Source organism: Lichenostomus cassidix, chromosome 28 (genome assembly GCF_008360975.1).
Source record: "Lichenostomus cassidix isolate B80296 chromosome 28, HeHo_3.0, whole genome shotgun sequence".
NCBI lineage: Eukaryota > Metazoa > Chordata > Aves > Passeriformes > Meliphagidae > Lichenostomus > Lichenostomus cassidix.
This window is the reverse complement of record NC_139508.1, coordinates 3,016,350-3,041,606: the sequence shown is the minus strand read 5'-3', so window position 1 is coordinate 3,041,606 and position 25,257 is coordinate 3,016,350. Positions and strand designations below refer to the sequence as shown.

The window sequence follows — 25,257 nt, the reverse complement described above, 5'->3', positions numbered from 1 at the left end:
CAGGACAGGTGCCTGAGGAGGAGGCCGGGCAGAACGGGCAGAGCCGCGGCAAGGGGCTGCCCAAGGCCGTGTGCATGAACGGGACGGAGCCGGGGCAGCTGAGCGCCAGGGCCAAGGGCGAGCGCCGGGCCAGCGCCTCCTCCAACCCCTCCCGCAAGGCCTGCTCTGCCAGCAGCAAGATCCGCAAGCTCTCCACCTGCAAGCAGCAGTGAGCTCTGCCCAGGTACTGCTGGGGCACTTTGGGGGGCTGCCTGAGGGGTCGGGGGGACATGTGAGTCTGCCCCAGCCATGGGCAGCGGGAAGGAGTTGGGTGTTTTGTAGTCTGGGTCCTGAGCATCCCTCTGCAGAGTCTTGGTACCCAAGGCTTGGATCCCCCGTGGTGCTGGAGGTGCAGAGCCCTGGGGAGACCCTCCCCATGCCCTGCTCTGCCCCCCTGGCTCTTGTCTGTTCTCGCTTTGCAAGATGCTGCCCTGTCATGTGAGAGCTGCTGTCGTGGCCAGGCTGTGTCATGACAATCCCTTCCCCTGGCACCCCCTGCTCCACTCCCAGCCTCACCACTCTCCAGATTTGGGGAGCACAGAGGAGCTGGGCTGCAGTGGAATACTGAGCTCTGGGATGTCCCCAGAGAGGCCCCCATGGGACCTTCTCCCAGCCCAGGAGGTGGCCGTGTCACCCATAGCCAGGCCACTGCCATGCCCAAGCCCCTGCCCCTTCCAGGGAAAGCTTAGCCCACTCCGTGCTTCCCCTCCTCCTTCCGGCTCCTTCCTCCCCAGCTCCAAGCCCTGTCCCCTCCTTCCCACCCCTCATTCATAACGGAGCCAGCAGTGACTCATGTTCAGCCTCATCCGCCCCCGGCCTCATGCTCGTCACGGCGCTGCTGGGGCTGAGCTCTGTTATCTCCTGGATCACGACCAGCTTTGTGGTGTGAAAAAAGCCCGAAATAAAAGCCGGATCCTCCCCCTGCAGCTGTCAGAAGCCCGTGGCAGCTCCATCTTTAATTCATGGGGGCAGTGAGTCACCTGCGGGGAGTCGGTGCAGCCAGAGCCTGGGATGGGGCTCCCCGGGACCTGCTGCTCCTCTTGCCCCTTTCTGCTCGGCTGCTGCTGGAAGGGGAAGGTCCCTGCGGGCTGCCTGAGCCTGGCTAGGTCACTCCCCCCCACCTCAGCCTAGAAACCTTTGGAAGGAAGGGAATGCTCCACTCCTTGGCATTCCTTGGTGACATTCTCCCCGGGGTTTTGCTTTGGGTAGGTCTGGGCTCACCTGGCTGAGGTACCACGTGCTGTGTGAGCCCCCAGAAGCTTCCAGGGACAGCGCAGGGACCCCTCTCCCTCTGCAGGCACCCCAGGCCCCTCGCTCCCATCCCAGGGTACCAGAGGAAGCCCTGGTGCAGGGTGTGACCTGTCCACAGTCGGGAGCAGACCCGGCACCCCAAATTGGGCAACTCCTGCCCTCCCTAACCCCCTTCTCTCTATTGTTCCCACAGCGTCCCCGGGCCCGGGCCAGCCTGCGTCCCCCTCCTCACCCCAGCTCTGCCTCTCTCCTGGGACTGGATTGTGCTTGCGATCCAAAAGGAAACCAGAGGAAACCAACCAAGGAGCCCCCCTTCCCTCCCCGCGCCCCCCGCTCCGGCCAGCGCCAGGACACAAAGCTGCAGTGACCGGACCTCCCCCACCGGACACCTGGAAGTTGAACTCTGCGGCTGCCAGGACGCTGCCCCCCCTCCCCTCAATCACTCTTTGCCAATCAAGACACTGATTCTGTTTTTAATTTTGCGATGGGAAGGGTGGGATGAGGGGGCGTGGGACCCTCCCCCTCCCCCCTGCCGGGCCCCCCCCGGCCGTGTAGAGTCGTGCAAAGCCATTGCCGTGCACTTTATGTTTTAGACTACTGTTATATATTATATATTTTCCTCTTTTTTTTTTTTTTGTTTTGTTTTGTTTATATTTGCGGTATATTTAGAGATTCCTACACATCGTGATGTGTTAAAATAAACCAGATGAGGAAAACAAAAAAAGAAACAGGTATTAAGACAAAGCAGAACTCTATCACACCTGCATGCTGCACGGGGGCTCGGAGGGGCTCGGAAGGGAACAGGGCCCAGGAAGGGCTCAGAACTTGGGAGGAATCTGAGCTCAGAAGGGATCTGGGCGCTGGCAGCCACTTGGCTTTTTTTCTGCTTTTTTTTTTTTGCTTTTTTTTTCCCCTTTTTTTCCCTTTTTTTTTTTTTTTCTTTTTTACAGAAAAATAAAGTGAAAACAGCAGGTGGGTTTCATGTCCTTCCTCCTGCAGCAGGCGGGGTCAGGGGCACGACCAGCCCCTCTTCCTCCTTTTCCTTTTGGAAGGGCACAGCCCCTCCAGGCAAACCCTGCACTTGTGGGGCAATGCCAGGCCCGGAGCCCCCACTGCCCCGACCCCCCCCACCTCTGCAGCACCGGGGGGCAGAAGGTAAGAAAAGAGCTCAGAGACATCACAGTTGGTTGGTTTTGGTTTTTCTCCTTTGTTTATAGACTTAAAAACGCGGAGGTGATGGAGGGAGGGCTTTGGGCAGAGCCTGCGCAGAGGGAAGGGGCAACCCGGCCTCTACTCGCATGCAATGGGGGTTTGGGGGGGCCCTGCCTGTCCCCCCCCCGCTGCCGAGTCCCAGGTGCCACAGCCGGGGCTGGGCTGAGGCAGTTTGTTTTTTTCTCTTTTTCACCCATCCTTTGAAATGCAAATAAAAACCCAATAAAAAGCAAACACCACCCCCCTCCCCGGAGCAGCAGCCGCCTCTGTAAAAATCAATAAATATCCTCGACCCCCCCCACTGAGCTCCTGGGGTGGTGGGGGGCACTGGGGGTCACCCGCAGCACATGCTGGGGACCCCCCACTCTGCTCTCACCCTGTACCCCGGGCTGAGGGGGCAGCTCCAGGGGCAGGCATCGGGTACCCCCACCCCTCCGGGGGGTATTTTTGGGGTCCCTGGGGCCGATCCTGCCCCCCCCAGCCCCTAGACTGCTGCTATGGGGCCCCCAAGGGGTGCATGAGCCTCTCAAGGATCCCCCTGGCCCAGACCACCTGCTTCCAGTTTAGATCCCAGGCTCCCTGCAGATCTCGGGGGGGTTTGTGGGATTGAGGAGGTGACTCCCCCCTCCCCAAACTACCCCCTTGCCAGAGCGGCACCGCAGCATCCCCCGGAGCGGGGACACCCAACTCCGGCCCCTTCCTGGCGGGGACATTCCCGGCCGGACGAGAGGCTTATTGCTTGTAGAACCACGGAGAGAGGGGAGAGCGGAGCTGCCACGGGGTGCTCAGCGGCATGGGGGGTTCAGCAAAGTCCCTCAGCGCTGACCCCCGGCCAACGCTCGGCTTCTTCTCCACGCCCCGACCCCCGGGGCTCCCCCAGGCCGGGCCCTTGCTCCCGGGAGCCGGGGGCCTCGGCCACCCCACGCTACCGGACCCCCGCGGTGGGGGTATGGCCAGGGGACCCCATGTGCCCTCCTGGCCTTCCCGGGCCGGGACACCCTTCCCGCACCGGGCACCCCGTGCCGGCAGCAGGAGGGGATGGAGCCCCGAACCCTGGTGGGGGCTGAGCCCCCCTGTGCCGGGGTCTCTCCCCCTCACGCTGGGCCTAAACCGGGCTGTGGTCAGGGGAGGCATCACTCGCCGCCACGGCCACCGTGCACTCGGGGGTCTCTCTCTCTCCCGCTTTCCGCAGGTGCCCATAGAGCCTCTCCTCCAGGCCGCCGGCGATCTTGTCCATCAGCTCCGAGCCGGAGCCCAGCCCCAAGCACCTCCCGGGCCCGGGACAGTCATCGTCCTCAGGGGGCTCGGAGCCACCCTTGGGCTCGGGAGCCGCCTCTCCGGGCTCCTCCACGATCACCTGGATCTCGGGGTCAGGCAGCGCCGGGGCAGGGGGGACCCCATCGGCCGCCTCTGCCGCCTCCTCGTCGCCGGCGCTGATGATGCGGGGCAGGGGGCTGTGGAACCGGGCGTCCAGGGGGTAGTTGGCGCTGTCGCCGCGGCGCAGGGGCGTCCGGTGCCGCTCCAGCGCCGGGTACCGCACGCCGGGGTCGCTGAACTGCTTCGTGTGCTGCCACTGCTTGCGCAGGTGGGTGCGGGAGCGGTGCTTCCCCCGCAGCGGCGACTCGTCGAACTGGGGGTCGTGGCGCACGAAGGCGTTGAACAGCGCGTCCGTCTTCTCGTCGATGCTGTAGTCCCGCCGGGGCAGCCCCTCCCGCCCTGGGAACATCTGCCCGTACGGGGACCAGGCCAGGGGGCTGTGGGGACGGAGGTGTCCCCCACCCGCTGCGCCCAGGGTCGTGCTCCCTCCATCCTCCTCTTCTTCTTCTTCCTCCTCCTCCTCCTCCGGCTCCCGGCCCTCGAAGCTCTCAAAGATGGTTCCTTTCCGCCCGGCGCTGGTGAAGCAAATGCGCTTCTCCGAGGCCGTCTGGTCCTTCGGGGGTCCCTCCTCGCCCCCCCGGCTGGGCGCCTCGATGGAGGCGTAGCCACTGTCCATCTGCAGCAGCTTGCGTGTGCCGGACTCCGATTCCTCCGGCTTGGGCCGACCCCAGAACTTCTCCTCGGGGCCTTCAGCCTCGTCCAGGGAAGGGGAGGGACAGGGGGGCACGCCGCTGGCGGAGGAGACGCTGTCCCCGCCGTCGCTGCGCACCGAGTCCTGGTCGTTGCTGCGCTCGGAGGCCGCGTACAGCTCCAGCGAGGCGCGCAGGCTCCAGATGTCGTGGTAGGCGCTGGGCTGCTCGGGGACGCCGGACTCGCCGGGGCTGCCCGCGCCCCCCTCGCCCGGCTCTAGCCTGCAGGCACCATCCCGGTGTCACGTCAGGGACCGGACAGACCCCGCAGGCAGTGGGTAGGGGGTGTGCCAGCCCGGGCCCTGCAGGCTCCGCAGCGGTGCCATGGTGCCACCCTGTCCCTCATGCTGACCCCATGCTGTCCCCATGCTGTCCCCACCACCGTGCCCACGCCCCAGCCCAACCTCCCATGACCAGCCCTGCCAAGACCCCTCACCCCAGACCCAGTTGCCCCACCAGAGCCGCAGAGGTGGGAGCCCCCCATGCCCAGGGCAGCGCAAGGTCCCTCGGTGCCTTCCCGGTGCCCGGCTCACCCATTCCCGTCCCCTCTTATCTACTGAAAAATACCTGCCGAGAGAGGGTGGGGGGCTGGCGGGGGAGGGCAGGAAGGGGCCCCCCGCAGGGTGGAAGGCCACGTCGTCCGTGTGGGCAATGTACTGGATGATGTCGGTCTGATGGGGGTCCCGGTCCTCCTGGTCCATGCTCTCGCTGGCCGCCCGCTGCCTCTGGAACTGCCGACGCTTGGGGGACCCTGGGGGTTGCAGGGCAGGGCTGGGGGGACAAACCCAACCAGCACCACCAATCCCCCACCCATAGATGTCCACCCACCCTGCTTGTCCCCGCAGGACCCCTGCTGACCCCCACCTCTGGTGTCCAGGCTGGACGCCCGCTGGGTGCTCTCAAGCTTCCATTTCTTGATCCTGAAGTAGGGGCTGGCCCCGTCCAGGCTGGCGTGGCGACGCAGGCGAGTGAAGAACTGCAGGACGGTGCCCTGGGGAGGGGTCGGAGGGGGCTCTCCGGAGCTGGGACTGCTCGCCCCAGCCGCCTTCCCGCTCCTGGGTGCTGCTGTGAACTGGGGGTGTGGGGGAGCCGTGAGTGCCCGCTCGGCCCCATGCATTACCCCCCCAGCCCCCCCGCATCCCACTCGGCTCCTTTGTCCGCTGCACAGAGCTGGGCTGCAGCAGATGCACAAATGTCCCCCGGGGCAGGACGAGGCGGGAGAGGGGGCAGAGCCTGTTTCTAGCTGGATGCCCACATCTCTCCCTGGAGCCCTGGCACGGAGCAGGGGGGCAGGGATGGGATCTGGGGGACCAGGGAGGGAGCAGGATAGGACACTTAGGTCTGCCCCGTCCCGGCCCCCTGCCCCAGCACTCACCGAGGGGCCCTCCCCGGAGTCGGAGGAGGCGGATGGGCTGGCCTCCGTGAAGCTGGTGTCCACGGTGGAGTTGTAGGTATCCCCGGGCAGGGCAGAGCTGGGGCCCACGGCATGGCTGGGGAGCACTGGCCGGGGCAGGGCCCCCGCGGGGGGCTGCAAGGCAGAGCATGCTTAGGGGGTCTGCACGAGGGTGGGGACCAGGAGGGGCCCCTGCACCCCAGGACCTCCTGTCTCCACTTCCAGCAATGCCCTGAGGCTCCCACCCTGGGCCCAGCAGTGCCTCCCTGGGGTGCTGCAGGATGCTTGGCCCCCCATGTCCCTCCTGTCCCTTGGGTGTTGGGGGCTCACCTGGAAGATGGCAAGACCGGGCTTGGGTGGGGGCAGGCGGGGGGTCATGGCCAGGCTGTTCTCGCTGGACTCGCACTCGTGGATGGTGACAATCTTGAGGGCAGGTGGCGGGAGGTGCAGGTGGGTCAGGCGGGCGTTCTTCAGGTGGTGGAAGTCCCCCTCTGTCAGTGTGTACCTGTGGGACAACCGGGTCAGGAGGGGCAGCCCTGGCCCTCCTGTTCCCCTCACCCTTAGCCCAGAGCTTCACCTCCTCCCTTTCTCCTGGGTCTTCTTGCCCTGGTCAAAGAGCGCGGCCTCGTTGAAGGAGACCCGCCGGGCTGTGGAGGAGGTGGAGGACAGGAACCTCTCGCTCTCGGCATCCCGGTAGCTGGAGGATGACAGGCACTCGGGGTCCTCTGCTTTGCTGGTGATATCTGTGGAGAAGGGGGTCGGCAACCAGCTCCCCACACCGCGGTGCACCCCAAACTCCCCAGCTGAGGCTTGGCAAACTTGCTGCACTCATGGCCTCAACGTCAGCCCGGAATTTCCTGCTCCCAGCTGGCAGTCCCACTCCACAGCCAGGGATGGACAATGGAGGGCACAATGGGTGAGTGGTGGTCACTGCCACAGGGTCAGGGGCTGCACCTTGGGAAGGGAGGGCCCAGGAGCTGCCTCACCCCCCTCCCTGGAGCTGGGGATGCAGCCGGGGGGTCAGCGTGGCACTCGGGGCACTCACCCTGCGCTGGCTGCGAGTCATCCAGGTAAGTGGTGTTGGTTTTCTCGGGGTCATCGCTGGCTCTGTGGAGGAGGAGGGTCAGAGGTGCCCGGCCCAGCCCCCCCGACCCTCCTCGCGGTGTCACACACCGTGGGGACAGCGGCGTCACCCCGTGCTCACCTGGAGTGCCGGCGATCGGCCTCGCAGCAGCGGCGGCAGATGATCAGGATGCCCGAGAGCAGGACCAGGGTGCCCCCGATGAAGATGGAGAGCAGGGCGAGGAGCAGCACGTACCCATCCTGGGGGGACACCTCGCCGGGCACCGCCTGCCCGGGGCCGAGGGGCTGAGCCGCGGGAACGCGCTGGGGGACCCCTGCCCACCCTAAAGCTACCCCCACCGCGCTGACGCCAGCGTTGCTCCCCAGAGCCGCCGCGCTCCCCCCGCCGCCCCCGGGCCCTGCCTGCACCAAGGCAACGGCAGCCGTGGGGGCTGAGCCGCCCGCGGCCCCCGCGCCGAGCGAGAGTGGGAACGGGGATGGGCATGGGAACGGAGATGGGACCCCCAACCCTGCCCCGCCGCGGGGGTCGGTGCTGGTTCCCCCTGCCCGGGGGAGAGGGTCTGATCAGGCAGCCCCCAGGTCCCCAGCACCCGGAGCACCCCAGCGGTGCACAGGGCACAGAGAGCTGTCACCCACCCCCAGGAGTGGCAGAGCAGGGGGTGACAGCGGGGCTGCTGCCGTCCCCACCCGGGGAAGACGCCAGCCCCACGACAGCCACGAGAACCCCACAGCTCCCAACATGCATCCCCCCTCCCGCGAGACCCCGAGGCTGGCGGCGTGGGGAGGGGCGGCAGAGACAGGCAGGGACAGGCAGGACTCACCGTGGCGCTCTCGGTCGCGTTGTCCCAGGGTGTTGGGTCATCGCTCATGGTCTGTCCCGGCCCGAGCGTGTCCTGGGGCGGGGGGAGACAGAGGGAGGCACCGGCCGGGACGGCGGGGCCGGGCCGGGGGCGGTGGCGGCGGCTCCTGCCCGGCCCCTGCCCGGCACCGCGGTGCGGAGCTGCCGGGAGGGACCGGGAGGGAGGGACCGGGATGGAGAGATGGAGGGAGGGACCGGGATGGAGGGATGAAGGAAGGGAGGGTGTGCTCAGGGGAAGGATGAAGGGATGGAGGGTGTGGTCAGGAGAGAAGCAGGGATGGACGGATAGAGGGATGGGGAGGAGGGGGCAGGACCGCTGCCCCTCCCCGGGGAGCCCCTCACCCCCGCCGGGCACAGCCACCCCCCGCCCAGCCCCCGGGCTCGCGTGGGCACAGCCGCTGGCCCCGCGGAGAGCGGCCGCGGTCCCCACACCCGGCTGGGGCCAGAGCCCCCAAACGGTGACTGGTGCTAGTGGCCAGAGCTGGCCGGGGGGGAGAAGTCCCTGCCCCGGGTCCGGGGTGACACCGCGCTGCCGTTCCCGGGGGCCAAACGCAGCTCTAGTCCCGCTCCCGGGGGACCCCCTGGCCGCGGAAGCTCGGGGGGAGCCACTCTGGGGGCACCCGGCAGGGACAGGGGGCAGGTGGCCGCCCCACAGCTCGTGGCGTGGGTGTCGCCGGAGAGCGACGGGTGACGCTCGTGAGTCATCCCGAGAGCGGCTCCGTCACCGGGCTGTCCGCGCGGGGGGGACACCGAGGGGCCGAGGGGGGGCCGGGCCGAGATCCTGAGGAGCCAGAGCCGCCGGGGACAGGGGTCCCACACCCCACCGCGGCATCAGCCCTGCGGCCTTCGGGGACCCAGTGGGGACCTCGTCACCCTTCCGCGTGTCCAGCCCTTCCCGGGGGCTGCCGAGCTCCAGCTCCTGCTGCGGGTCCGTGTGTCCCCTCCGTGTGTCCCCAGGCTGCTGAAGGGGCTGAGCCTGAGCTGGGTGGGCGATGCTATGTCGGGGACCCCCGGAGAGGGCAGGGGTGGGCACTTGGAAGCCTCTCAAAATTAGGTCATTGAAAAATGTGAATGGAGCCCGTGAAGGGGTGGGGACTGTCACTCGTGGGGACAGCGCAGGGGTGGCCGTGTCGCAGCTGGCAGTGAGGGACGGTGATGGCTGAGGGCGGCCCTCTCACAGGTGGGGGTATGAACCCCTTGGAGGGATATCGGGGTGTTGGGGGCCTCCCGAAGCAGAGAGCCTCCTGCCCACACCGGCCCTCGGGCATCTCCAAGCTGGTGAGATGCAGCACGAGGTGAGGGGACCCATCCCGCCACCCCCGGGACAGGGTAAGGAGAGGGGTGACCCGCTTCCAACCACATGGGGGTACCCCGGTCCTGGCAAGGAGGGATCCGGGGCGATGGGCTGCGGCTCCACGCCGGATGGTCGCCCCACGGGCGGGATCCCTGCGGGGCACCCTCAGACCCGAGGCGGGGGGCGCAGGGGGCCGGGGGGAGAGGGAAGAATGTCCCTCCTGTTCCCCATCATGGAGGAATCCCGTCTCCATGGCGACCCGGCAGGAACAGGACGGCCATTGTCTGGAGGAGGGGGCCGGTCCCCGGGCTGTCCCCCCGGGGGGGGACACGGGGCGGGACCCGGGGTCGCCGCCAGTGCCCAGGGCGGGGGCTCGGGGTCGGGGGACCCCGGTGGTGCCGCGCCCCCGCACGTGGGAGGGGGCGCAGGGGGCGGGCCGGGGCTGCGCCCCACGCGAGTGTGCGACCCACGGAGTCCGGCTGGGCTGGGGCTGGGCTGGGGCCGTGGGGGGAACCGCTCTATCCCCTGACTGCACCTCCGCGCCCCAGCGCGGTGACGGGGATGCAGTCAGGGATGTGGGGCGGGGATGGAGGCAAGGATGCGGGATGCAGGCAGGGATGCGGGATGCAGGCAGGAATGTGGGGCAAGGATGGAGACAGGGATGCGGGATGCAGGATGAGTGATGCTGGACGGGGGATGCAGGCAAGGATGTGGGACAGGGATGTGGGGCAGGGATAAGGGATGCATGCAGAGCTGGTGACAGAGCTGCCGACAGGGCTGGTGACAGCGAGGCAGGAACCCCCGGGACCTCCACGCGCGGTAGGGCGTGATGGTCTCCCCTCGGCCGGACCGGCTCCCTGTGTCGCGATAGGGGCTGTCGCGAGGCGGCGAAGCCAGACACTCACCTACAACCGAGACCGGGGCTCCATCGCCGCCGCTGCGCTCGGTGCGGCGGGGCGGCCCCGGGATTTATGAATGAACCGGAGCCGCCCCCGCGCGGCGCGGGCGTCACGTGGGGACAGGGGCTGCCCCAGCCCCTGCCTGTACCCCCTGCACCTCTGCGTGCCCCACAGCCCTGCCTGCACCTCTGCGTGCCCCACAGCCCTGCCTGCACCCCCTGCACCTCTGCGTGCCCCACAGCCCTGCCTGCACCCTGCCTGCGCTTCTCCCTGTACCTCTGCTTTTACCCCTGCCTGCCTCAGCTCTGACTACACCCTATCTGCCCCAGTCCTGACTACACCGCTGTCTGCCCCAGCTTTGACTGCACCCCTGCTTGCATCCCTGCCTGCATCAGCTCTGCCTACACCCCTGCCCGCACACCTGGCTGGACCACTCCTGCCTGCATCACCCCTACCTGCATCCCTGCCTGCACCACCCCTACCTGCATCCCTGCCTGCACCACCCCTAACTACATCCCTGCCTGCCTCCCTGCCTGTACCCGTGCCTGTACTCCTGCCTGCTTCCCTGCCTGTACCCCTGCCTGCCCCATAGCCCTGTCTGCATCCCTGTCCCACCTCCCTGTCCCCATCCCTGCCCCGGAGCTCCCCGAGCCGCTGGGGCACGGCCGGTCCGGGGCCGGGGGTACGGCGGCCCCTCGGTGCGGGGGCGGAGCGGAGCCCCCCTGCCCAGCACCACGACACACAGCGGGCGAGGGAAAACTACAACTCCCATAAGGCTATGCGGTACAGCATGACGATTTTCCTCCTCCGGGCGGCGCGCGGGGCTCGCCGGGAGCTGTGGTCCGGCGCCGTCCCGGCCTGCCCCGCGCCGCTGCCGCCGCCGCCATGGCCGCGATGTTCTGTGCCCGCCGCCTCCTCCGCCTTGCCCGGCCCGCGCTGCCACTGCCCTCCGCCCGCGGCTATGCCGACCCCGCCGGTGGCCCCGCCGCCATGGCCTTCACTTTCGCCTCGCCCACACAGGTAGGCCCGTCCCAGCCCTGGTCCCGGTGCCCTTGCCGCCGCCTCGCCCGGTGCCCGCTGAGGGCCCGGGGCGGGACCGGTGCGGCCGCCCTCGCGGGGCTGTCCGTGTCCGGGGGCTCTGCGGTCCCCGGGGTCCGGCCGGGCTGTCACGGGGCTGTCACCGAGCTGACCTTGGCCCTGACCTCGGGCCTTGCCCGTATCCCCCGGGCGCTCGGTGCCGCCGCAGCGCTCCCGTAACCGCCCGAGGCCGGTCCAACCCTTCCAGTCCCGCTGCTGGACGCGCTGTGTCCGCCAGGCCCGACCCTGCCGCGGCACCGCGGGCCCGGAGCGGGACACGGCCGGTCCGCCCCCGCCGGGCCCGGGGCTGTCCCCGGGGCAGGGCGCGGGCAGGCGCTGGGGACAGGGACGGCCCGGCCCGGCAGCGTGGGCCGGAGCGGGGACGGCAGCTCAGGGCTCCCCACGCGCTTCCCAGGCTGCTCCCGGCTGTGCCGGCGCCTCTCGCCCACTCCCGACTCCGTGTCTCCATGTGCCGCCTCCCTGCCGTGCCCCTGGGAGCTGGGAACGCTTCCCCAGTGCCTTTGCCAGGACCTCTCCTCCGGAGCCCTGCTCCGATCCCACCCTTTTCAGGTGCAGGCTGTCCTGGGCACACCTGGGTGTGCTGAACCTGCCAAGAGCTGGGAACTGGGCTGCTCCCTCGGGATGGGCTCTTCTCTGGGCTCTCCGGAGCTACCACTCTCCATGGCCCCCATCCCTCGTGAGTGTGCCCCTTTGCCCTCTCCATCCAGGTGTTCTACAACGCTGCCAACGTGAAGCAGGTGGATGTGCCCACGCTGACCGGCTCGTTTGGCATCCTGGCATCCCACGTCCCCACGCTCCAGGTGCTCCGGCCGGGCGTTGTCACAGTCTATGCTGAGGATGGCACGGCCAGCAAGTACTTTGGTGAGCGCGGCAGGAGGAGCTGGGGAGGACAAGTGTGCGTGGGGATGATGTTCTTGGCGCTTTCACAAGGGAGGCTCTGCCCATCCAGGTGTGGCCTGGTGCACTTCCAGGGATTTCTGCTTTCCCAGCCTGCCAGGGGCTGCTGGAAGCTGCTCTGGGAGCTGTGGGCTGGGGTCAGGTCTTGGTTCTGCTCAGGCACTCTAGGAGCATCTCCTCCTTCAGCTTCCCTTGGGATGTGTGCCAGGTCCCTGAATGTGACAGGAGGGGCCCAGTGGTTTGTTTTGGGAAAGGATGATGGGGATGGCAGGGCTGAGCCCCTCTGGCAGCCCTGGCTGACCCACCCCATGTTGTGCCTTGCAGTGAGCAGCGGCTCTGTCACTGTCCACCCCGACTCCACGGTACAGGTGCTGGCAGAAGAGGCAGTGGCCTTGGACATGCTGGACCTGGCTGTGAGTACCCAGAGACTGTGGCCAGCCTTGGCTCCATTGCTGGGGAGGATTTGCCCCCCATATCTGCTCTGGGATGCATGTCTTGGGAGCTTCCTATACCCAGAACCCAGGGTAGTGTCTGCAGCCCCACTACCTTCTGGGATCAAAGGCTTGGGGCGCCTCCTTGGTGAATTCTGTGGAGAGAGGGAGCTGTGGAGTCATAAACCTTCTCCATGCTGTTTCCCACCCCTTGGACAGACACTGACCTTGTCCCTACCTCCAGAACAGCTTTTCCCTGTTGATAAGGTGTCTGGGGCCAGCACAGCTGTGTCTGTAGCTCTGTGGGGCTCCCAAGTCAGTGGGTCCTTGGCATCCATATGAAGGACCAGTGACTGCAGGGGAGGGAGGGAAGGACAGTCCCCTCTCCTGCAGCGTCTCCCAGTGACAAATTCCTTGTGCTCTTGTGTCCAGACTGCAAAATCCAACCTGGAGAAAGCTGTGTCAGAGATGGCAGCAGCATCCGATGAAGCTGCTAAAGCAGAAGCTCAGATTAAAGTAGAAGCTAACGAAGCCCTGGTTAAGGCTCTGGAGTAAATCCAGGTGAGGGTCACCTGTGGCCTGACTAAGCACCCAGACCTGCTCTGGGGATGAGTCCTGTGGGCCTGCCAAGCTGGGTAAGGGGATCTGCATGGCTTCTGGGGAGCAGTGACACCACTGCTGTCCCTTGCCAGGGTCAGGCCTCAGCTCTTGGCGGGGCTCAGGGGGTCTCAGCCCAGAGCTGACCTCAGGCTGCAGGATAGCAATGGGCCTGGGGCTGAGCTGGGCTGGGCTGTGGCACTGTGGGATCCAGCCCAGCTGTGACACTGGGGTTCAGCCCTGACAAGGGTGGGGTTCACCCTGATGCTAGGACAGACTGGGAGCTGCAGTCACTGCTGGGGCCTTGCTGGTGCCCCAGGTCACATTGGGACCGGCCATGCCTAGGGACACCTTGGGGGTGGAGCAGGAATGCTGGGCCCCAGAGGGAGGGCAGTGTGTGGCCTCTGCCCCGTATGCTCCCACCAAAGACAAACAGTTTCAGTCTCAGGGGAGGTGAGGCTGGGCTCTTACCTTGTGGCCTCTTTTTCCTCTGCCCTGCTCAGACTGTGCCTCATCCCTTCCCTTCCCACGTGCTGGCAGTCGGGAACTGCGGCAGTGTGTGCTGTGCAGGGCTGTGAGTCACCAACAGCCTCCAACGGGCTCAGCCTGGAGCACAGGAGGGCACCAGCTCCTGCTCTCTCCTGATCTCTGGTCCAGGTGCTCTTTGGTCCCTGAGAGCCAGTGGCTCGTGTTTGCACACAGTAGTTGAGCAGCTGGAGTGGGACCAAGCCCTGGGATTGGGATCCATGGCCCAGCCAAACCCACCCCACACTAACCCGACCCCACTTTGTGTTTTGCAGGAATCCCACTGTGGATGCAGAACTCCCAGCCTGTCCCTGTTCTGCTCCCTGGCTGTACAGATGGAATGGGACAAATGGTTCTGATCAATTAAAAGGAAATGTGACCCCCTCTTGTGGCACATCACCTTCTTCCCAGGCAGCGATTGCAGCTGGAGCCTGGAGCAGCTCCCAGCTCCTGCCCCAAGGCGGATTCACCCAGGGAGGGGCTCACCAGCACTGCCCTGGGGTTTGGCCAGGAATTCCCAGGGAAGGTTCACACTCAGCACTGGCTCTGCCTCAGCCTCCCAGCTCTGGTGCTGCAGGAATCCACATTGGCCTGGTCGTTCCAGCACGGTGCTTCTTGCAGCTGGACAGCAGCTGCCAGGCTCTGCCCCATCCCCTGCTGCTGCCAGTGGCACTTCCCCAGCTCCTGGAGACAGGCTTGGTGTGGAGGGGGAAGCAGATGCTGTGCATGGTGGGAATCTTTCCTGCTTCTCTTTGTACTGGGGATGGCTGGAGCTGCTCTGCTGAGCTTGGGGCTGTCTGGGTGCAGCTCTGTCCCAGGAGGTTGCCCAGGGTTCCCTGCCCGGGGCTCCTCACAGCCTGGGAGACCAGGAAGGGCTTTCTGGGCCACGGTGCTGCTGGGAAGGGCCAGGTTCGGGCAAGGGGACGTCTCTGGCTGTGCCAGGCATCCGAGATGTGTGTCCTGCTGCACCAGCTGCTGCCAGGCCCCTCGCTCCGTGCCACCCTCCCACGCCTTCCCAGAGGGATTTCGGGTTTCCACTGCTGTGCAGAGCTTCCGTCCCTCCCTCTGCGTCGCTCTAATCCCCTTTTCCCCGCAGTGTTCCAGCCCGGGAAGGCGCGTTGGCTGCCTGTGAGGTCAGTGCTTGCCGCTCTGGCCTCCCGCGGGCCCCGTGCAGCTCCCGCCGCTCCGTGCTCCGAGCAGGGCACGGCTATTTTAGGCGCTGCCACCCAGGATGCAATCTTGGCTGCCTCCTCTTCTCACCGCCACCTCCTCCCCCTCCTCTCGCTCACTCTGTCTTTCTCTCCCCCCCCCTTCACAAGTGATCAAAAATAGAGCCTGTGGTGTTAAATTTCTCACTCTGTGGCTTATTAAAAGCCTCCGAGTGCCTGACGCGGAGCCTATTTGAAGCTCAGCCGACTTCCAGCTCCTGAGCTGCTCCAGTGCCTTTTCCCCTTCCCCTCTCATTCCCTCTTTTTTTTTCTTAAAGGTCAGACATTGCACCGAGCATGAGCAAAGCTGCAGAGTCAGAGCTGTGCTAATTAAAACATCTCGGGAATTACTGGGGCCGGCCGGCTCCCTTCCCTCTCCTGCTGCCCCTCTCTGTCCCCGGCTGCTATTTCGGCTGTGTGAGCCTCCCCCGGCACACGCAGCCGCGCTGACGGAAGGTGGCTGCCTTGGGTTTTTCATCTAATGGAAGAGCGTTGGCGAGGCCGGGAAGCTGGGGAAACGGCCAGCTGCTATTTTTAGGATGGGAAAAAAGTGTCTCCGTCAGCGTCCTCTCACCAGCTCTTCCCACTGCCTCCCGCCAGCGCCGGGGGAGCCGGGGGGGCTGAGGGATCCGGTCCTGCCCCCCTCACAGGGTGCCCTTGGCTGGGTGCTTCACGGCCTGACGCCTTCTGGGACTTGTAGGCTGTGTTTGGGGGGAGCAGCGAGGGCACTTTCCATGTGCAGAGACCCTGGGGATGTGGATGCAAGGACAGGGCTTTGTCCTGAGCCAGGACAGGAGCAGTGCTGGCCAGGGGCTGTGCATGCCTGGCTGGTGGCATCATGGCCCTACTCACCCTGAGCTGCACTTTTGGGGGTGCGGGGCCTGTGTGGGTGATTCCCTGTGCTCCTCCACATTCCCAGCCCAGCCTGCTCCCTGCAGGGACCCCCCTGCTGTGGCCTCGGCTCCAAGCCCCTCACCTCTGCCTCCGGCCCTTCCCCTCCCTGTCCATTATCTGGCTCTGCAGAGCCATGCTCTCCTCCTCCCCCGGCTACCGCTGCCCACGCTGGAGCCACCATCAGTCACGTCCTGCTGGATGCCACTGAAATGGCCTGACTCGGTGCAGGAGATGTGTGGCTGCGGCTGCTCTGGAGGCAAAGCCCTTTCCTGCTCCCAGCTCGCTGTGCAGGTGCTGCAGGGATGAGCCCAGCTGGGGGGCAGGCAGGGATGTGGGGGGCAACCCTGGTATGAATCGTGATGTGATTCAGCAGGTGAGTCTCCCTCTTCTCGCCCTCCAAACCAGTCTGGACTGAGGAGGCTGTGACACTAGTGTGGCACTTGGCTGTCCCTGATGTGCTGGCACCTGCCTTGAGGCACCGCAGCCTCCATCCGTGGTTTCCCCCTCTTTTTGGGGTGGTGGGTACTGCGGGGCCCCTGTCTTTGGGTCCCAGCCTCTGCTGGGGCCACGCAGGACCGGGAGCATCGGCACAGTGTGGTGTGGAGTTACTCCCGGGAGCCTGGGACCTGTTTGTCTCCGGCTTTGGGCTGGGGCGTGGTGGGTGTGAGAGGGGAAGGGCTGCCCGGAACGTGGTGGGAGCGGGGGGGAGGGCTGGTGTTGCCCCCCCTCCTCCCCTTCCACCCAGGGCTCTCTCTCGCCCATGACTCGCATCCTCTGCTGCCAGATGGAGGGTGGGGAGCGGGGCCGGGAGCGTTCGGAAAGTGAAGCATCACGGATTCTGCCGGCGGCGTCGCTTCTCCCGGGGATGATTTCCGAGACGGGCCGGGCTCTGCCAGGCCAAATCTCCCGGTGCTGGCGGCCCTCCCTGCGTTTGGCCGCGTGGCATTTCCCCGTCCCACCCAGTCCCGAATGCAGGCGAAAGGTTCCAGCTCTCCTCTCTCTGCAGGAAAAACAACCCCAAACCCCACCGCAGCCCCAGGAAGCCCCGCTCCCGCTGGGCTGACTCATCCGGCAGAGCCGCCCCTTTCCCTGCCCAAACCTTGGCACTCGGGAATCCTGCCTGTCCCTGCTCGGGATCCTGCCTGTCCCGGCTGCTGCCCCTGCGGCACCGGGGTGGGGGTACAGGGGTTGCTCCCCACCCCTCACACTGCCGAGGGGCTGCAGGATGTGGCAGCAGCTCCCCGGAGTGTGGGGACCCCCAGGGTGCCGGGCAGGTCCCTGCCTGTCCCCAGCAAGGCTCTGCAGCACCCGGGTGCAGACCTGTCCCCCTCCCACCCCCGGGCCCGTGGGTGCTGCCGCTGGCCCCGGCATGGGAAGGTCAGCGGAGGCTCCACACGCTGCCAGCACAGCCCGGAGTGTCCTTGGGCCACACCGCCCTTGGGCGGCTCGAAGGCCGAACCCTCACAGCTTCCTTAGGATGGAGGGGGGGGCTGCTGTAATGATTAACTCTCCCGCGTTAATCGTTCCGGCCGGCAGCCTTTTTCCTCTGGGTTTCCAGCTCTGGAAAATGCTCCTTTTCCGACGCCCTCCCACGCACGTGGCCCCGCGGAGGGAGCGTGGTGCAGCTCAGGGAAAACCCTGTGGGCAGGAGCGGGACCTGGCTTGGGGTCTGGCACCGGGATCTGTCCTGGTGGGGCCCCTCGGTCCTGGTTCTGGGGGTGCTTTGCCTGCAGATGGCGGCGGAGCCGTGGGGAGCGTCACCCCAGTGGCCTCACCCCCAAAAACTGGGCACAGGAGCAAGCGCCGGCGGGCGTTGAGAAGGGCGGGTGTTGCAGCCAGCACGACAGAGCTTGTCACGCTGCTCCCGGGCCAGCAGCCCCGGAGCGCAGAGCCGGCCACGCGGCAAACCTTGGCCCGGGGCGCGTTCTCTCGCGGGGAAACTGAGGCACCAATGGGGAAAGCCACTCGCAGGCTGAGGAGAGTGGGAAGGGGACATGGGAATCTCAGACCCTGCTGCTGCGCTTGGCGATTCCATCCTTGTGGAGGAGCCCCCCGGGGAACCCCCCGGCAGTTGCCGGAGTCAGGCGGGGGGCGGTGGGGGTGGCGCGTTGCCCTGGGGATTCCAGGTGCCTTGGCAGAGGCTCGGTGCCCCGTGGCCATGGGCACGGCCCTCGCATGGGGCGGCCTTGGCGGCCACTCGCACTTGGCTCTGCTGGAGGTGGCCCAAAGCCGTGGGGGGCCGGAGGGGGTGCGTGGCCCCGTGCTGGGGGCTCCAGCAAAGCCCCCTCCCACCACCTCCCGGCCGGGGCCGTGACCCGCACGGGGCAGGGGGAGCCCGGGGAGGAAGGGACTGCCAGCTGGGCTCGACGCCGGCTACAAAGGCGGCCCAGAGAGCCCAGCGGAATGAGGTGGCACCCGTCCAGGTTCCCACGGCGGCCCTGGTGCAGAAAATACACCCGGAGCTGGTGGCGGTTGCCACAGCGATGGGCTGGGTGCCACGCCGTGAGGGGGGCACGACCCCGGACCCAGGTGTGCCGGCACGGGACCCCGGTGCAGGGCGGTGGGAGCTCCGTGGGGTGGCAGAGCTGGGCGCTGGCAGGGACCAAAGGCTCCTGCCCTGGCTCCCGCTGCCCCCGCCCGCCTTTGATGTGCCGGGACTTCGCCCTTGGTAAAGCTGGGAGGTTCCCAAGGAGTTCCCAGCTGGATCCTGGCATCCAGCACCCAGCTGTCCGCTGCAAGCCCCCTGCCAGCCCTGGGGCTCCATCCGCTGCTCGGTTCCCTTTTCTCCGCTGGAGCCGGGGGCTCGGAGCCCCCGCGGGCTCCCCAGTTCCTGGCGGAGCAGGGAGGAAGCGGCTGCAGCTGGTCCCGGCGCTGGGGCTCTTCCTGGCGGGGCTGGCGCCGGGCTGGGGCGTGGGGTGGGGAGGGAAAGCCGGGGGGGCTGTGGCCGCTGCCCTCCGGGATGCCCCGGCATGCCGCAGGGAGGGGACGGCAGCGCTTCTATCCCCGTGCCCTCAAAGGCCACCCCTCTGCCGGGTATAAATAGCAGGATTGAGGCCTGGCGTGACACTGGAGTCACTTCTGCCACCACCACCTTGGGTCCGCGGGACCTCAATGGGGTCATTGTGCGCCGCGGTCCCTCAGGGCACGTCCTGAGCAGCTGCTGGGCCTGACCCCGGCTGCCTCCCCCTCGCGTCGGGGACACCGGTGAGGTCCGGGGGTACCCCCGCGGGGTACCACGCAGGAAGGAGGCACCAACCCCCCACTCGCCCTCCCCACGGCAGGCGAGGGCCACGCGCGGATGGGCGATGGCTGCCCGCCATCCCGGTCCCCACCTGGCCGTGCCGGCCCTGCAGTCCCCTCCCTGCCCGGGCAGCGCCGGCAGCTGCTGTGGGGTAATGACGGGGTGTGCCCGCTCGCCCCGGGCTGCGAGCGGCGCGGGAGGCTCCTGCCACCCAGCAAGACGGGGCCAGCCGGGCGCGGAGCTTTGCTGCCGCAGCCGGCGCGGCCACACCTGTGTGGGCTGAGCGGACCCCGCTCCCACCCGACATCTGCCCGGCCCAACCAGCTCCTTCGCGTCCCGGCCGCCCGCGGACAGGCCGCTGCAGGCAGGGCCCCCCGGGCCAGGCAGGTGTAGCAGGCAGGAGCACCCGGAGTGCTGGGGGCCAGGAGGAGCAGGAGCTCCGGGTGCCCGGGAGCTCTGGGGACTTGAGGGGCCGTGAGCCCGCTTGCGCCGGCGGGATGTCCCTGTCTCTGCTGTCCCCGTCTCTGCTGTCCCCTACTCACTTCCCCACATTGTGTCCCCCATCCGGCCCCACATCCTGTCTTGGCAGATGGGCCGCGGCCCCGACCCCGGCCAGCTGCAGCCCCTGTGTATCTTGTCTCAGGTAGAGCACCCCAAAGATCCTGCTAGGGGGCTGCAAAATGCCCGCCCCCCCCCCCGCCCCAGCTCCTGCAGGCTCTTGGGGGGCGTGGGAGGAGCAGCATCTCCTGTGGGCAGGAACCCTCCGACAGGGACAGATGTGAGGTGCTCCAGCCGCCTGCGGATGTGAGTGGGTGGGTTCTGGGCAGGGCTGCCTCCCGCGGGCCAGCACCGGCCCAGGTGGCCACGGGCTCCGATGGAGCTGAAGGCTCTTTGGGGAGCCCAAGGTTTAATGAGGGGCTGTCGGGCTCCCTCTGATCCTTCCGCCCATTATCTAATCGGAGCAGCGTATTTAAAGGCCACAGTGCAGGTGAGTCACTTCCCCAGCTGGTGCCTTAGTTTCCCCACAGGTCGGGCGCTGGGATGAGCTGAGCCCGGCTCTTCTCAGCATGGCTCGGCACTGGGGAATGCGGCACAGTGGGTCCGGCCCCGGGCTGGATTCCTCCCTCAGCTCCTCCTGTCACACCTGGACCCCGGGCAGGGCAACTCCCTTGAGCCCGCGATGGGCACGGGGCCTCTCTCCAGCCGGAGAGTCCGGAGGCGAAGGGACATCCCGACACGGAGTGCCTGGCAGTGCCGGGCAGGGGCACCCACACTCCACACACAGCAGCTTCGTGGCACACGCCCCGAGCCGGTGACACACGGGGTCCGGCTCTTTTCCCTGTCAGGATTTCCTGTTCCCAGAATGGGACGTGGCCTTGCATCCGCGGGGTGATCCCGCACAGCAGTCAGCCGGGAACCCATCAGCACCGGTGCCAGGCACGGGAGTGGCAGCAGCACCAGCGATGCCCCGGTAGCCCCCCCGGTGCCGGGAGGGCTGGGCAGGCGGCTCCATCACCGTAAACAGGAACTGCGGCCGCGGGGGAGCGCGGGGGGCAGGGAAGGGAGGGGGTGCCTGTGCCCATGGCCGGGGTGTGGAAATGTGGGTGTGGAAGTGTGGGTGGGGGTGCAGAGCCCACCGGGGCGAGCGAGCCCGCGGGAGTGTGTGCAAACGCTTGTGTTTCTGTGTCGGTGTGCAGGGTGAGCACGTGTGACTGTGCACACGCGTGTGCCCGTTCGGGGTGAAGGGTTTGCACTTGTGTGTGAAGGGACAAGGCCAGGAGGAAGTGCCTCCTCCCGTCCCCATCCCGCCCCAGTAGGGGTTTCCCGGGGCACATCCTGCCTGCATGGATCCTGTTCCTCCTCCCCTGTTTTGGGGGTCAGGAGGTGCCAGCTCGGCAGAGGGACAGGGGTGGCACTGGGCCTACACCAGGGCTGTGTCTGCCCCATCCCGTGCTGGGCTGGGGGGATACCAGCCCCCCTCCTGCCCCCCAAGGCGGTGGAGGGTGGAGAGCACTGGCACCGCACTCCCCGCCCGGGTGAGGTTCCCGCATTCCCGAGGCGGCTCCAAGGGGAGCCTGGGGCAGGCGCAGGGCGGGAATGCCGCCGCGCTGAGTCTTCGCCCGTGTGTCAGCGCTGGGGCAGCCCGGCGGGACAAGAGCCCCACACCCCCCTCGCTCCCCCGGTAGGCACCGGGATCCCCCGCCGGCATCTCCCCCTGCTCTGGGCACGGGCTCGGGATCCATTCCACGTGGTTCTGCCACCCTGTGTGCGGGCATTCCCAGGGCTGGGGATGACGCCTCACGGGGTGAGCTCAGGGTGAGATCAGAGAGCAGGAGTGCGATGGGATGGGTTGGGATAGGGTGGGATAGGAAGGGATGGGATTGGATAGGATACGGTGGAATAGGGAGTTACTTTCCCTCGGGTTTACAAGCCTGGGTCACCCCAGGAACAAGGTTCAGTGTGTATCCAAGGAGGCTCCCGAAATCCTGAGTCCTTCCCCTCCCCAAGGCTGGCAACTTGCTTAAGCATTTATAATAATAATAATGATAATAACAACAATAATAACACCACCACCAACAGCTGAGCTGTCGTCTGACTCCTGGAGCCGGGATTGAAAGCAAACCAAGAAATGTAGCACTGTCTGGGAAACAGCCGCTGGCACTGAGGGAGCGGTGGGGGGGTCAGGGGGCACAGGGGGCTTGGGGGGTGCAGGGTGTCTATGCCCTGGGTGCCCCTTCCCACCCTGACAGTTTCCCACCCGTGTTTCCAGGGCTCCCTGGGTACAGGAGATGAGTCCTGCCCTACTGGGGGGGTCTCAGCCCCTGGCCCATGCCCAGGGGAGGGTCCCCTTGGTGGGCACAAACTGGCAGCCAGTGCCCACAGTACTGATGGAACCACCGGGACTTCTCCTGACCCGTGATTTCTGCTACTGCCAAAACTGCCACATCAGTGCAGGCACATGGCTGGGGGCAAGATGGGGCTTGGGGGCACCAGAGCCACGGGGGCAGTGGGACAGAGACAGAAGTGGGGCACGGGGCAGGACAGGAGGTGGCCAGGGACAAGAGAACACAGTTCTCCCTGCTCATCCCATCACAGCTCCAGGCTGAGCAGGGCTGGGGCCCAAAGCTCTGCTTGCCCCCAGCTGAGGGGCCACGGGTAGGGAGGCAGTGAGGCTGGGAGCTGCTGGGACAGGAGCAGGGATGGGAGTTCAGCGTCCTGAAGAAGCCTGTGAGCTCAGGGAGCCCAGAATAGCCCTGGCCTCACCGCGGCAGCGAGGCCATGCCCCAGCACAGCCAAGTATGGCTCCACACCTGGGCGCTGCTAAATCCAGAGGGATTCGCCATCCTTCCCGGGGCCAGGGCCAGGTGGGTGGGAGCCTCTGGTGACTCCCCCCAGCCCCAGCCCCCCGGAAGAGCTGACTCACCCTGGGGTCTGGCCTGAGCCATCCAGCCTGGGCTGGGGTCCCCCTGCCTGCCGTGTGCCCAGCCCATCAAGGGGGCCTGTCTGGGTCACTCCAGGGGTGACTTCATCACTGGGGACTCTCCAGGCCCGAGGCCAGGGTGATGGGCAGAGCCCCCGGGGGTATGGGGTGCCCCAGAGCCAGGGCATGGCAGGTGAGGCCAGGCCGAGCCACTGGCTCCGGCTGCATCGGGCTGGCAGCTGGAGTGTCCCCAGGCTGTGACGCCCGGACACTCTGCCAAAGGCCACCAGGACACGTCCCCGAGAGCTGGGAACACACAGAGCCGGTTGTGTGTTTCTAAGGACACGCCTGGGTGTTTACAGCCCCGCCAGCGTCACCCGCACAGGCACCGCCGTCCTGCCCAAGGACACCCGAGCCCGCCACGAGGTCACCCCGAGCCTGGCGGAATGGGGGGCTCTGGCGGGGGCTCTGGCAGGGGTCCGTGCCCAGCGTTGTGTAGGAAGGGTGGAATCAGCAGCTCCTCACTCACGGCAGCAGCGATGGCTCACCTGAGCACGCCGGGCGTCTGAGTCACCGCTGCCACCGTGACTAAGGCTGAGCCGCTCGGCCCCGCGGGGCTCGGGGGACGGGGAGGGGGCGCCGAGACCCCCAGCACAGCACCGTTCCCACCGCGGCCGTGCCGGCATTGCCTGGTGGGCCGCGCCGGGCCGGGCAGGCGGGTGGAGGTGCAGTGGTTCGGCTGCACCCTCCTGCCGGGGTGTGCCCCGCATGATCCCGGCCGCTGGCCCTGCGCCCGTGGGAACGCTCCCACTCGCTGCGGCAGCTCCAGTGCGAGGCCCCAGCTGGGCACCGAGGGCCTGGGAGCCCCTTGGAAGCCATGGGATCTCTCCCCTCCCCTCCCCAGGCTGAGAGCTGAGGGAGGAAAAGGATTCCCATCCCACCTGGGTCCCCCCAGGCTGCAGCTCGGCGTCTTCTGCAGCCACAGGAGCGAGAAACGCCCCCTCTTCCCTCCTCTCCCCTCCTCTCCCTGCTCCGGAGTCGGCGTCAGCTCTGCCCTAATCCCATGACCCCGCGCCTGCGAGGGGAATGCAGAGACTTGCGATAAAATCCCCCGTTTGCCAAAGCTGCGGAACCAGCCAAGAATTCAGTCCAAAAGGGGGAGAAAAAAAAAAGAGAGAAAAGAGAAAAGCTGCTGCCCGGGGCTGGTGGGGGATTTCCCCGAAGAAAGAGGGCTGGGAATTCCCTTCCTTCGAGGGAGAGGACTTCTAAGAACCAACCTCCAAAAGATTCGGGGCTCCCAGCTGCAGCTGGGGCCGGCAGGGCCGTGGGACAGAGAGGATCCAGCACCACGGTACTGTCCTGGCTCTGCCCTGACACCGGGACGTGCCCCGCGGCCAGGCCCCGTGGGAAGTGTCCCGGCGGGACCCGGGTAAACCCCTCTCCTCCACCCCGTGCCCGCGCCGCCCTCCCGGGTGCGTGAGCCTCCGCGGGGGCTAATCCCAGGGCCCAGGTTAGCTAAGCGGATTGCGGGAGCTGCGTGTGGCCTGCAGCGGGATTTGTGTAGGTATTTGCTCGTCGGATCGTCTCTCCCCGAGCTGCTCAGCCGTGCGGGGTTTGGAGAACGCTCTCTCTGGAGACGCAGGAGCCTCGGATGCCGCGCAGCAATTATGCCCAAGTCTGCCTGTAATCTTTAACGATTTATTCCCAGGGCAACACAATAAACTAAACACACAAAATCCAGGCTGCTGGGAATCCTGGGATCTCCCAGCTTGTGTCTCTGGAGGTTCCAGATACCTTCAACCATACCGAAATCTGCACACACTTCCTAAAGCACCAGCTCCTGGAGTCATGGGATCGCCGGAGGAGATGAGCTTCCTCCCAGGAATGAGATGGAGCCGTGTGAGGAGGGTGGCGACTGGGAAAGGGGCTCTTCAGGGCTGCCAGGATGTGGGGAGGTGCCCTGCCCTTGGGGCATGGCTGCTCTGCCAAAGAACCCAAGAGGTCCGCACTCCAAACCGTGGCCACAATGTCCCCTTGTCCCTCCCCACAGATCGGGGTTGGGAGCTGGCGGCCCGACCCTGCTCCCTGAGGGAGTGGCTCTGGTGTGACACCTTGTCCCCACCATGGCCCCTCCTGGTGCACAAGCCTGAACTGTGGCTGGGCCAAACCTGTGGCCCTGGCTGCCCTCTCTCCTCGCTGCTCCAGGGCCTCACCCCGCACAGCCAGCTGGGGATGTGGCCCCCCAAGGGGCGGCTTCGCAGGCCCGGGGCTCCGCAGCTCCCGGGGAGAACAATGGCGCATCCCTGCCCCGGCCCCTCTCCCAGGGACAACAATGGCAGGAGCAGAGTCGGAGCCGCCTGAGCTCATCTCCCCCCGAGAGCCTGGAGGGGGCTGGGGCGGGCGGGGGGCCGCGGGCTGCGCCACAAAGGCTCCCTCCCAGCCCGGCTCTGTGCCTTGCACATGAGTGGCCTCGCTCCCACCCAGCCATCTGCCCCCACCCCAGGGGAGGCCGTGCGGGAGGGACGCAGCGGCAGCATTTTGGGGATTCAGAGAGCCACCCCTGGCTACAGCCGGGCCCCGGTGCTGCAGCCCCCTTCCCACTACAGACTGGCCGCCAGATCCCCCCTCCAGCTGCTTTGTGTCTCGGTGTGCCAGGGCATTGTCTACGAGGGAGAAACCCGGCGAGGCAGCCCGAGGTCACAAGCATTTCCCCAGAACCCTCCCTGCGTGCACGGGGCAGCCGCTGGCCCCGCACACCCTGGCCCGGGAGGAAATGGCTTCTGCCCCGCGGCTGCCGAGGCATCGCCCCCCAAAACTGCTGCCCACCAGCCCGTTTCTCCCTTGCTCTA

The 25,257-nt window shown here is 66.9% G+C and overlaps 3 protein-coding genes across 4 annotated transcripts in view; 2 read left to right on the top strand and 1 right to left on the bottom strand.

Annotated features, from left to right (window-relative positions):
* STK11 (serine/threonine kinase 11) overlaps window positions 1–2,261 on the top strand; it is a 32,314-nt gene extending 30,053 nt beyond the window's left edge. The window contains exons 9-10 of the mRNA XM_085040494.1: window positions 4–223; window positions 1,484–2,261. Of these exons, the coding sequence (XP_084896620.1) occupies window positions 4–212 (209 nt within the window). The 3' untranslated portion in view covers window positions 213–223; window positions 1,484–2,261. The remainder of the gene's footprint in view (window positions 1–3; window positions 224–1,483) is intronic.
* Window positions 2,262–2,477: 216 nt separating this feature from the next.
* Window positions 2,478–10,686, bottom strand: CBARP (CACN subunit beta associated regulatory protein). 2 transcript variants are annotated; one of them, XM_085040493.1, is made up of 10 exons: window positions 10,103–10,686; window positions 7,866–7,937; window positions 7,166–7,311; window positions 7,007–7,068; window positions 6,539–6,704; window positions 6,292–6,466; window positions 5,944–6,096; window positions 5,433–5,640; window positions 5,136–5,319; window positions 2,478–4,790 (listed from the first exon to the last, which is right to left on the bottom strand). In XM_085040493.1, the coding sequence occupies exons 2-10, from the start codon at window positions 7,911–7,913 to the stop codon at window positions 3,608–3,610; spliced, it is 2,325 nt and encodes a 774-aa protein (XP_084896619.1). In that variant the 5' UTR covers window positions 7,914–7,937; window positions 10,103–10,686; the 3' UTR covers window positions 2,478–3,607. The 2 variants fall into 2 exon arrangements, with proteins under 2 accessions (XP_084896619.1, XP_084896618.1); XM_085040492.1 differs by having other exon boundaries at window positions 7,866–10,686.
* A 247-nt stretch (window positions 10,687–10,933) lies between these two features.
* On the top strand, window positions 10,934–14,028 carry ATP5F1D (ATP synthase F1 subunit delta). Its single transcript, XM_085040495.1, has 5 exons — window positions 10,934–11,116; window positions 11,902–12,055; window positions 12,416–12,504; window positions 12,955–13,083; window positions 13,920–14,028. Exons 1-4 carry the CDS (start codon window positions 10,982–10,984, stop codon window positions 13,075–13,077), a joined length of 501 nt encoding a protein of 166 aa, XP_084896621.1. The 5' UTR covers window positions 10,934–10,981; the 3' UTR covers window positions 13,078–13,083; window positions 13,920–14,028.
* Window positions 14,029–25,257: the final 11,229 nt, after the last annotated feature.